This window comes from Maniola hyperantus, chromosome 21 (genome assembly GCF_902806685.2).
Source record: "Maniola hyperantus chromosome 21, iAphHyp1.2, whole genome shotgun sequence".
Classification (NCBI taxonomy): domain Eukaryota; kingdom Metazoa; phylum Arthropoda; class Insecta; order Lepidoptera; family Nymphalidae; genus Maniola; species Maniola hyperantus.
In genome coordinates, this window is record NC_048556.1 from 6,872,108 (window position 1) to 6,885,232 (window position 13,125).

At 35.2% G+C, this 13,125-nt stretch overlaps 1 protein-coding gene across 2 annotated transcripts; it reads left to right on the top strand.

Annotated features, from left to right (window-relative positions):
* Positions 1 to 417: 417 nt before the first annotated feature.
* On the top strand, positions 418 to 10,663 carry LOC117992345 (uncharacterized). 2 transcript variants are annotated; one of them, XM_034980025.2, is made up of 3 exons: positions 418 to 795; positions 5,512 to 5,707; positions 9,784 to 10,663. In XM_034980025.2, the coding sequence occupies exons 1-3, from the start codon at positions 612 to 614 to the stop codon at positions 9,926 to 9,928; spliced, it is 525 nt and encodes a 174-aa protein (XP_034835916.1). In that variant the 5' UTR covers positions 418 to 611; the 3' UTR covers positions 9,929 to 10,663. The 2 variants fall into 2 exon arrangements, with proteins under 2 accessions (XP_034835916.1, XP_069361754.1); XM_069505653.1 differs by lacking the exon at positions 418 to 795 and adding an exon at positions 1,963 to 2,270.
* The last annotated feature ends 2,462 nt before the right edge of the window (positions 10,664 to 13,125 follow it).

A 13,125-nucleotide genomic window follows, 5' to 3' on the forward strand; every position in this document is an offset into this window, starting at 1 on the left:
AATTTAGAGATATCAACGCTCTACGAAACCGATATCTTTCTAAAGGTCAATGTAGAATATTTTCTGCCGCATGCTGTAGTTAGGTTCTCAATTTTAAATGTTGTAGTTACTATAATTCTTGAAACAAACATCTGTTTATGTTTACAAAATTTCCTTCGTCGGTTAATATTCTGATGAGACCCAAACTACGTTTGTTTCAAGCGCGCTACGAATAAACTCCCCTTAATGATTGATTCAGGCTACAAATTCAAGGAATGTACTAGAGTTATTACTTAACAGTTGACACAACTCGTCCTGATGACCAAAACAGGTAGCATTATCGATACGGTGATTTAGTAATGCATAGCTAAATGATTACAACACCCTAACCTAACTAGACTGAGTTAGACACGGTCAGTTTTAATAGGGTATCCAGCTAAGGTCGTCGTGTATTAGGAAAGGATTAGATACGCAGTTAAAACCCTCGATTTAACGCCACGTTATTTTTTTAATTATTTTTTAAAACGTTCTGAAAAAGTGAACGAAAATTTCGTAAGTGTGAAATATTTGGTTGTATTTCAAAACCATTCCGGGGAAGTGAATGAAAATATTGTAAAAATTGAAGTGTAAAAATGAAACTGATGAAAATCTACTACGTCTGGATTGTTCTATCGTTCGTTGTACTACAGAGTGTGATAGTAGGAAGTGAACAAAGCTCGTTCGAGCTTCCAGTACAATTATTTGGTTTCCCTTTCATCATAATGGCGGTTAGGATCACCAACTTCATTAAGAAACTCTCTTATGCTTTGGATCCAGGTAATAATTTGTAATAACTACATATTATATTAATTCTATTTTAATATTATAAAATTGTAATTGTTTGTTTGTTTATTTACTATTAGACGCTTAATGTAAACTCCTGAACATTCGCAGTTCAAAGCAAACCTCAAAAGCATGAATTAAAATGATATAAGATCAGGATTCAACTTAATTACTAATTTTGGGATAAAAAGATGAATTTTGTAAGTTTATACACAAAAACGCAATTCATTTTAATTAATCATGATATAAAAATGTTGCTGTACTTGTTGTGACCATATAATATTGCGGTCCACCGACCTTGAGTCATATACGTAAATAATTGGAAAGGCGCATATATAATTGTGACCGCGCGCTGTTGCTTCTGGTCAAAAGGCATTTTTTTTTTCGTCTTCAATCTCACAAAAAAATAGTTCTTACCTAGTTGATTATAGGCAGTCAAGAGAATATGATCAATGTATGACCTTGGATTAACGAGATTGATCCTTAAAATTAAAATGTAGCTAGGTACATACAGTACGCGGCCGAAAGTGATGAACATCGGCATTTAGAATGACATTTCAGGTTTGTTGTCTCTATCACTCATACCCATATGACGTTTTGTCTTAACGACCGAGCCAGTGCTCTACAAATCTGCTTTCTCCTTCTAAAGATCGATGTTCATCACTTTTGGCCGCGTACTGTAAGTATATTCTATCCAAATATTACGAATAGAGGAACAGATTCTTTCAAAAAATATAAATAAATGGCAAAATTCTTTTTTATCAGGGTTCCCTTAATAATAAGTCCCTAGGTATCTTATCAAAGTTCAAAAGCTCACTGTGCAAAGTTCAAACGCCTGAAGCTAATAATATTTAAAATATAATCTTTTTGGTGGAAGTATGCAGTTAATCTGATATTATGATAGATCTCGATAACCTACTTCCAAGTGACCGCATGACATAACATTCGTATTGACTAACAAAGTGAAGCGGGGACGGACAATCTTTCCGAGCAGTCCAAACACAACCTTACTCTCACTAGCACTTAATAAACGTGCAAATTTCTATAGAATTTTGCATCAAAAATATCCATATTAAGTAGTATTCACATAGTCATCTAAAAAAGTGTTAGTGAATATTCATAGTTTGCGAAATTTTTCACTATAAGATATCTGTAAAAGTGTTCAGTGGTACGAATATAAGTTTACCATAGAGTTGCGCCTACAATGTTTACGATTAGTTATTTTTAATATAAATAATTAGTGTTAATTAATTTTTCTTTCTTAGAATATCTGCTGATAACAAAAGTTACAATGAAGTGGTACATTGTTGTTGTTTCATTGTTAGTAATTGTTTCCATTGGTTTTGATAGTGTGAACGGTCAGGATGCACCCTTTGAGTTGCCAGTGCAATTAGTCGGTTTTCCTTTTATCGTGGGAACTGTTAAATTGACTAACTTTTTGAAAAAGTTGTCGTATTCCCTGAGTCCTGGTGAGTTAAAAACTTTCGTATTTTTTCAGAATACGCTTTACATTTTTATATACCTACTTACACTAGATGATGCCCGCAACTTCGTTCGTGTGGATTTAGGTTTTTAAAACTCAGATAGGAAATTTATGAATTTGCGTGATTAAAGTATCCTATGTATCCTTCCGTCCATCTTTCTCCTTGATGCAAGCCTATCTCTGGACCAAATTTCGTCAAAATCGGTTATTCAGATGGTCCGTGAAAAGCTAGCAGATACACAGACAGACAGAAGAAGAGAATGTTAAACTTAAATTAAACATCTGAGTAGATACGTACTTATGTTTTAGAATTTTTTATGTATTTACTACAATATACAAAACCTGGAATAAGAATGTTGAATGCAAAAACAATAGGTACCGTGGATTATAAGTGTCCCTTATATTATCAACCCCGAATGGTGGAAATCCTCTTTTATAAAACCAAGTAAGCTTTGTTAAATGAAACATAATTCAAGTACTTAAAAATGTAATTGTAAAACAGCCATCGTACAATCCATCGAAACAAAAAGTTTGGTAAGCTTTTACGCAAATAAAAAGCTGTAAGGTATAGTACGCGACAGGTTGAGATGGCAATCGAGATATGAGGCGGGGGGACGCCCTGCACACCCACACGTCACCCGCGCTCGCTCGCACCGGGTTAACGCGAAGGCTGTGCGGGTGTGCGGGGCGTTTCCTACCCGATTTCCACCTCAACCTGTCGCGCACTATAGCTACCTACCTACGTTAAAATAAATAATGCACGGATGTTTTTAACACATTTCCCGCGACAGCCTGAATTCATAAATGCGTTGCCTGGTGGCATATTCTCTTATCACATGCATTGGATTTTATATTGCCCTGGCTCCATTGATATGATAATTTTTAATATTTACTGCATTTTTATTGCATTGCAGTTCTTTATTTATTGGACTGTACATTGATTTTATTCTATTGGTTTTTATAGTCAGTACTAAATTATTTTTAGTAGCAGTACCTAGTTACTTTTATTATAGCTCCACTGATATTTAAAAACGCGGCGTACTTTGATTACAAATTATCTTATTAACTATTTGAATCTTAAATATCTCACAACGGTGAATCTTAGAAGAAAAAAATTGAAGACAATTTTTATAAATAACTAGCTGCCCTGGCGAACTTCGTTCCGCCTAACAGTCGATTCAAATTATTTAAATTTTTCTCTCCGTAAGAACCATCCTCGTACTTCAAGGAATATTATAAAAAAAGAATTAGCGAAATCGGTTCAGCCGTACTCGAGATTTGCGATGAGCAACACATTTAGTGATTCATTTTTGTATTATAGAGATTGCATGATCTAGAATACGGTACAATAATTAACTAATATTAATAACAGATGCAATAATAATAAATTATTATTTTATCATTTATTGCTTTAATTACCTTCCTATCAATAGATATAATGTTGGTATGATGGTCATTTAATTTAATTTATTATTGATACTAAGCAAGGTTCGCCTAAATGAAGACTAGCTTCATGAAAGACAATAATTAAGTAGTTTAGTAATAGTAGTCATCGCCAATTTTATTAGTTCGAAAAATTAAAATATCTAATTATGGAGGTTGCCACTTGCCAAATCAAAGTTTTTAGTTAAAGAGTGTTTTTCTATAACCTACTCATTTAATTGAGGTGTATAATAACATTAGGTATATTATAAGTATAATGTAATTAATTATAAGTAGGTCAGTAACATGTATAAACCTACATTAAAAGTTGTAGGTACGGCACATAACGGTTGGTATATAAAATAAAATAATAAAAATCTAACGTAAAATCTACGCAATATACGGGCACACAGTTTTACATAATACAAAATTACCTAATAATTAACCACCGTAAAATCATATATTAATTATTTCGTTTCGCCAAATATACTATCCATTATATGATTCATAACTTAAGTAGGTATAATTGTATGTTTGTCCGTCACATTAATATGCATGTTGAAAACAAGTTGCGCCGCTCTATTTATTAGAACACGAAAACGATTATTTCGCTCTTGAATTTATTGCACTAGGAAAGTTAATCATGCAAAGAAAGCATTATTACAAGTTACAACATACTTTTTTATCATATTGTTTGACCTAGTTTTTTAATGCTAGAATACTCACCTATTATTTCGAAAAATAAAAGAGCTGCTAAATGGTATAAGTACTAATAATACACACAAAAAGCATACAAAAAAAAATAAAAGAAAAATATTGTCCACTCGACTACAGTACCTCCTGATGGAATATGATCGTTAGATATTACGTCTAAGAAGCTGCTCTGAGATGACTGAGGTTGCTTACAGAGCAAAGCATAGAAACACCATCAAAATCGGTAGGTTTAATAAAAAAAAATTAGAAAAAACAGACACACAATTATTAAATATTAACTCCGTTCAACTTCGTTCTGTAGTGGTAAATACCTAGATATCGAATAAAAATTAAATAAGTATAAACAATAGGTAACTAAAAAGATTGAAGGAGTAAATGGAAAGATCTCCAAAGAAACTTTCCCGACTTTTCTTTGCACTAATAGTTACCGATTTCCCAACTCTAATAAGACAGAAAAAGGAACAGATAAATTGTTCTTGATTGTTCTCTAAGTTCGAAAAACTATTTGAAAAAGCGTTCCAAAGGTGGGATTTCACGGATTTCGACTGAACGAAAAAATCTGCGGATTGCTACTGAACGAGATTTATAGAGGAAACGATACTGAAAACAGAACAGTATATTCCCCGTATCAGAAACTTTTTGTAAAAGGCATGTTAAAAGGTCCAAGAATGACGACATATTGTGTCGAAAGATTTAAAAAATATTTTCAACACTGATTTTAAACTTTAGCGTTTGGACGCTTGCAGTTTCCAACTTGATGACTGATTTTTTTAAAATTCAATAACAACATTGACTGTATCTGGTGGTAAGTGGCAATGAGTCTAAGATGGAAATGGGCTAACTTGAAAGGTATTAGTACTTAGTTTTATAAAATTACCCCTTTTAATGAACTACCTCTATTCGTTTTTAAAAGCGACATCATACCTCGCTAGCGGCAGGATTTTGCCGATAGGGTGGTAACAATCCAAAGCGGAAGACTTCCACTAGACTTGACCTAGACCAAATATAAATATCCAATGCTCAAATTGTGCCAATGTCCTGGAAATGCTTCTTACATCGCTATTAATATAATTCTCTCCTTCTATTTCCAGCAACATACCGCTCCAGAAGTCGTCGAGAGTTGTCATTCACGACTGACTCCGAGCCGTTTGATTCACAAGAAGTAGAGAAGTACATCATTGGAGAGTTTGGAGCGCGAGCCTGCGTGTTCGAGCGAGTTTGCGCGCATTATGCGACTCGAGCACGATCGCAACCTAGACCTCAAATGGACTGGTCTGATGTTTTCAGGTACTACGTAATTTTTTTAGCCCAAAATATAGAGAAAACCTTCTAACATGCTTAAGATTGCTTAGCGCGTAGCAGATATCACTACCCGTATCATCATCCCTACTCACTAACCATATTATAAATGCGAAAGTGTGTGTTTATTGGTTTTTTGGTTAGTCCTTCAATCACGTTGCAATGGAGTAACGGATCGACATGATTATTTGCATGGTTAGTTGAAGACCGAAAATGACATAGCACTCACGTAGCATTTGCTAGGGTACCATATTATATGTAGTTAAACTGAAAGACCTGGAGAATGTCATAGGTTACTTTTTTCCAGGAAAATCAAGGGTTTCCATGAATGATGGTTTGCATTTTTGAAACCTGAATTCCGTGTGGATTCAGGTTTAAAATGCATTGGAAACTTTTTGATTTTCCTGGATAAAAAATTTCATTTTTAAAATTTTGTTTAGTAAGTAACATAGGTGGATTATGGATATAATATGATTGCATTATATTCATCGATGTATTATAATCTCATAGTTTCAAAGTCTCCCTTCAAGGCATAGGATAGACACTACTCTTCTCCAAGCCGATCTATCGCATGTTTAAAATCATCTCAAGGGAGGCCGGTATTTCTTGCGTCCCCAAGAATAGATTACATGCTTAGGTTGAATTAGAATTCACAAGGCCGAAGAAAGCGGGTCGATTATTGGGCTCTCGACGAAGTATATGCCCGATCCAGTTCAATTTTTGCTGCTGGATATCGAAAGATATCGAAGTCTACGTGTTGTTCAAAGCATCCACAGATCTATGTTAAACATCATCCATTACTTAACTACAAAAACTGATCATAGTTGGTTAAGGACATTAGAATATGAATAGAGCAGTATTAGGTCAAAGATCATGCGACATCTCTCGTAACGTAAATAACTAAATGTATTTTTTGACGCCCTCCCTGGCGCAGTGCTAGGCACTGTGGTCTTATTAGTGGGAGACCCCGGGTTCGATCCCTGGCAGGGGTTTGGAATTTTAAAATTTCTGGTCTAGTCTGGTGGGAGGCTTCGCCCGTGGCTAGTTACCATCCTACCGACAAAACCGTGCTGCCAAGCGATTTAGCGTTCCGGTACGATGCCGTGTAACCTAAGGGGCATGGGTTGAATAAAAACTGCCATACCCCTTCCAGGTTAGCCCGTTTCCATCTTAGATTATATCATCATTTACCACCAGGTGAGATTGCTGCCAAGGGCCAACTTGTATCTGAATAAATAAATAAATTTCCTGAACACAGAATCAAAGAGTAAAGAAGTAGCTAGTTCGTTAACCTATCATCCACCTTAGAACTCGTAACAATAGGCAGCCTTGACCCGGCTGGCCACCCGAAACGATGGGTTTCTCTTACAAACCAATTCAAATGCATAATTTCAAGAACGCAATTTTGCCTTCTGCTCACGCAATAGTCGCTACTATAGTAATTCGTTAAGCTGGTTCTACATATTGATGTGACGTAACGTTTTATGCGGGTTATAAATAAATTGAATCATGGGGGTTTAGGACGGAAGGCGTAATTAGCACATTGCGATAATCACAATTCATGTAATTGGCTAAATTTATGGTAATCTTGCTGCAACTGTTCAATTCACTAGCTAATATTGAGACAGTGTACTAATTGAACGTGATTGCAATTATCTTGCTGTTAGGTTAGCTAAATTAATAAAGGATCTTTATTACAGTTCGACAAGGCTTTCTTGGCACTTGAATGACATTGAAAGGGGGGCGCTGTTGGAGAACAAACGCTTAGAATATTCAAACAAGAACAAAGGGGACACTTGACGGAAACGTTAGTTCCGATTTTCGACACGCGCCGAGATAGCCTTGTCGCACTGTACATAATAACTAGCGCAGTTTATCAGAAATTTTGATGCAGTTTCACCTTTGTAAAAAAATTATTATGCAAGGTTTACGTTTAACTATGACCTCATGCATAGCAAATACCGTTAAATAAGCCTTACTTGTTCAGTGTTAATCCTAATAATAACTCTAAAGTCGTAGATGGAAATGCGTTTAGCAGAAAATAAAGGCAATATTTCTCATTGCATTTTCCAAAGCAAGCAAGTAGAAACTATGAGAATGGTAAAGACTAATACTAAGTTTGAGCCTTCCACCTGAAAAGAACTGCCAGATCATTTGCTAGGAGAATTCTCAAGGGAATTTTGCGACTTCGAGATATCAATAAGTTACATACGGATGTTTGTAAAGAATAATAGCTAAGCATAAGGAATAGGTTAGTCGTTGGAGCAGATGCGTTTTGGAGTGGAGACTGCGTTACGCGTACCGTGCGAGTGTGGGACGACCTCCAGTCCAACACGCTGGACCGAGAACTTTATAAAGGTGGCGGGGATTGGGCAGATGAGGAAGGCAGAAAATCATATTTTGTGGTGGTGAGCTCTCCAAAATGCCTACTGCAGCATTGGACGCTACATAGCGACGGATGGATGGAATAGCCATGAATAAATAGCTGATGAATAGTAATCATATTTCTCTTTCCTCCTCCAACTAAGTAAATGTAAAACTTGTGCTGAAATGACAAAAGTCTAAAATATAAATGATGGGACGTGGACCTTGCCCGTCGGGACTTCTACTCACTCTTGCGCCAGTCATAATGCAGTACGTGTTGCGACTCACGATGCTAGACGCAGGTCTGCGCTAGGCTTTATATGACCAGCAAGTAGGACAGTGATGTAATGACTACGCAACCGGTCTGTGAAGTGTCGTATGGTCGTTGGTCGCGACACGTAGACGTGTTAATACTACGTAGGTGTGTAGTGTTAGTCAATTGACCCATTATACGTAGGTCCAGAATTCTACGTTGGTCCAAACTAATCTTGCGACGACCTCCCTGGCGCATTGGTAAGCGCTGGTGTCTTATGAGTGGGAGGTCTTGGGTTCGATTCCCGGCAGGGGCTTGGAATTTTATAATTTCTAAATTTCTGGTCTGGTGGCTAGTTATACCACCCTACCGGTAAAGCCGTGCCGGCAAGCGATTTAGCGTTCCGGTACGATGCCGTGTAGAAACCAAAGGGGTGTGGGTTTAATAAACACTGCCATACACCTTCCAGGTTACCCGCTTCCATAATTAGACTGCATCATCACTTATCACCAGGTGAGATTGCAGTCAAGAGCTAACTTGTATACTTATCTGGAATAGATAAAGATTAAGTTGATAGAAGATAGCATGTAGCTTGATAGCTTCTCGTGGATATGCGGAACTTTACTAGATGAAAATCTTCATTCACTACATTCGCGAAGAAAAAAAGTTAACAATCGAAAATACACCTTATTGTTATTTCGATTAAAAATCAATTTCCAAATTGGAACTATATAATAATATTATTATGCAAATTAACTGCGGTTCAGACCAAATATAGTTTTAAAACGTATTAAATAAAGTTCATTTTTGATTGAAAATTTTAATGATCAGTGAAAGTTTAGCGTGGTCTTGCATAATACCTGCTCACCTAGGACGTAAAACCTAGAATAACTATAAATAATTCACATCTATAAACAAGTTAATTGACATGAAAACTTTTAAGTTAAACTAACAAACAACAGAAAAAGTTTAAAGAGTTTAATTCACTCATAATACATAACATAATATCTTCTCGTCCACAACATTTCAGTGGACATTAGATTTAGATACTCCTAGATATCCTCAGCGTCAGAAATGAGGATTTGGAATCTAGGAAACGAAATTTCGTGCAGTTTTGTAATATAAGAATCTCTTCAGAAGAATAATTATTATAATTATTGAATGAATACCTACTATAATAATATGTAAAATTCCTACAATAAGTAAGTAAGAACCAAATGGTTTTGAATGGTAGTGCAAAGCCTACTTTATGCAGTAGGTACTACATACTACATAGAAATCTCTCTTTTTATTTTATTGCAACATATAAGTACTTGCGATTGATGACTACAATGATGAGGTCTAGGTTGGAGCGCGCTTGCCTAAAAGACGTCTACTCACTCTTGCCTTGAAGTTTTTTAGTTGAATTGGTTCACAATATCAAAGAATATTTTCCTCTTGTTTTCAGACAGTACAAGCGCTCACCTGATCAAGCTAAGGAGTTATACCTGCTTAGCGTATTCCTCGGAGACATCGTCGGGTCACCCCAGCTATGTCACCAGCTGGGCAAGAGAAGAGGGTGCGATGACAACCTTCTAGGGAACACTAACTAGCTTTTAGAAACCGATTAGAAGAATCGATAGACGTTGGGGTCCAAGGTGCTGGAATGGCGATCTCATACCGGAAAGCACAGTGTTAGCAGATTCTTCACTACGTGGAGAGACGTCTTTAAACGCATCGCAGGGTGCCGTTGGATTCATGTGGCGCAAAATCGGGGCGTGTGGAATGGGAAGTCCCTTATTAGCAAATGTTAGAAACTAAGTATAACATTAGAAAATTAAGTATGATGGACAAATTTTAAGCTTTAATATTCAGAATATATGAGGGTCGGCTTCGATACCTATGTAATCAAAAGCAAGAATTTCTGTACAAACAATCGACTTCAACGCGCGCGCATGACACAATGCCAGAGAATATACCTAAGTATAGACGATACGAAAAAGTTTAAAATCACACAACAATCGAAATTGTGGTATGATTGGATTTAAGGTAGCTCAGTTCGGTGCTTTCTCCATACAAACGTAGGAGGGAAAATACAACAATATTCGATATTGTACGCACAAAACTAAGAATTATATCGATTTATCTCGTCAATTATCTAGGTTCAATGATATCTAAAACATTGAAAAAAATATTGATTTAAAAGTTACGAGCCTCAAAAGATTCCTATTTTAACACTAAATTTATGACAACTTTGGGTGTAAATAAATAAGATTAGGGATATGAAAATTCTAAAACAATTTATCATTAGACGTAGTTTATTTACTCATTAGTTGAAATAACTTTACTTTGCAAACATAAATTCAGCAGTTTTTGCTCAAAAATACTTTACCTAAACCCTTTTCGCGCGCTTGATTTCAGTGAAAATCATTGACATTTAAAAAATCTTTGAATGCAGTAAGCAATTTTCATTTTCTCATTCGTCTATCTCATATAATACTTACTTTAAATTTTCATTTCTCTGTGCGCTCTAAAAAAAGGTCTGTACTTTATCCTTGAGCCGTGGGAATGTTCACCTGAAAGCCGGTAGGAAAGTTTCAGGAGTTTCGTTAACTCTAAAAGTTAGAGTTTTCCCATAATCTGGCAGGCATAATGTTTTACTAAAAATAATTATAGGTAGACCTAAGTAGTTTTAACGAAATATTTTTCAAATACAAAGATGTTGGGGCCAGCGTTATAAAATATTGAATTTAATTAAAGGTTGTAACCTAGCAAACCGTGCTCAATTTCCAATATACCTACCTTAGTTATTAATGTACTTACTATAAGATTATCTGATATTTTGTACAATATTTTTGTTTTTTTTTGTATTTTTTGTTAATTAGCAAAAAGTTACCACATCAAGAAAGTGATGAAAACCTAGTTAGTAAGCTTTACTTGTAAATGCACTTGTTATGGATGTATTTATGTACTTAACAATTTTTACCATTTTGTTATTTTAGATTTAAAAAATAAGTGGAATCATAAGTTGGTTGGTTTTTTAGTAATATTTTAGACCATTATATTTTAGAATAGGTAAGTTTGTTGACTCTAAGGCCATAGCAAACCTAATGTTTTAGCATCTGAGATCTGCGATTTTGCCGTCGTGTCTGCTATGGCTCTAAAATATAAACTACGCCTGGGTTGACGCCGCGAGATGCACTAAGGCCTGAATTTTACGTATAATAATAGCTAAGAGGTAACAAAAAAGCTAAACCCCATATCTCTATATGGGGAGACAGATTCACTTACACCAAGGTAATTTTAACTCTATGGTTCATCTGTCAGATCTAAAGTAATGTTCACCCGTAGCGAAAAAATTCTAAGCCTATGGGTTCACCTTTAAAATAATCACTAAAATCCATAGACTAAAATCGTACTTTTGACATGACAATTTTATTGACAGAAAGTTAAAATAAAGAAGTCATTTTGTTCGCATATAATATATCTCGTCTCGTGTGATTTCAGTAGGTCTGTACTCTGTACCTATTAGGTATTATAGATACGCGCAAAACAATAAGTTCAATCTGAAATAGCAACATGACGGTCATTGCGCAGTCATACGCCTTGTGTTTAGACTGGACAACCAACTTGTTTTGTGCGCTCTATATAATATTATAGTAGGTATATTATGTGTACGTTCGTAAGTCAAATTGGGTGTATCACAAAGATCCTTATTTGTATATGACAATATTTTGTATAATAATAATATTATGTAATTAATAATTGTAGAACTTGAACTTTAAACTTTAAAAGTTTGATTACTGTTAAAATATAATAGCTACCTACAGCGTTTATTAGAATGTTAAAAGGAATGTATAGAATTATTTTATATGTAGGTAGAAATATTTTCGATTGTGTTATACCTACTTAAATTCAAATAAACAATTAATACTTATTTGGTGCCGTGAATTTTTCCACTAAGATGCCACTTGCTATGCATATTATTTAATTAAGTAAATGCATTATGAAAATTTAAAAACAAAGTTTGTCAATTCAAATAAATTCTATTTCACATTTTTTGTTTCATTATATTAACAGTTAGGACGTTTGTGCACTCGTTCGTTTTCGTTTTCTTAAAAATACTATTCGAAGTGGCCGTCATACAAAACGTGTATACGTAAGTATGTATGTATACGAACCTAATTAGTAATGAATATGAATTGGTGCACAAGCGTACGCACATTTTGTATGACGGCAACAACGAAACGACGAAACGTATTTTTACGAAAACGAATAGGTACCTACGAATCGAATACGAATGCGTGCACAAACGCCCTTAGAGTGTTTATATAGGTTATTGATACACACTTATATTAATTACTAGCTTACGCTCGCGACTTCGTCCGCGTAGACTACGCAAATTTCAAACCCCTATTTCACCCCCTTAAGGGTTGAATTTTCAAAAATTCTTTCTTAGCGGATGCCTACGTCATAATAGCTATCTGCATTCAAAATTTAAGCCCGATCCGTCCAGTAGTTTGAGCTGTGCGCTGATAGATCAGTCAGTCAGTCAGTCAGTCAGTCACCTTTTCCTTTTATATATTTAGACTAGCTGCCCTGGCGAACTTCGTTCCGCCTAACAGTCGATTCAAATTTTTTAAATTTTTCTCTCCGTAAGGTTCTCGTACTTCAAGGAATATTATAAAAAAAGAATTACGAAATCGGTTAAGCTGTTCTCGACATTTGCGATTTATATCTGCAGCTTAGAAAGGAACAACATTATAATTTTATGAATGAATCTTTTATAAGCTTTTAAGTTTGGGTTTTT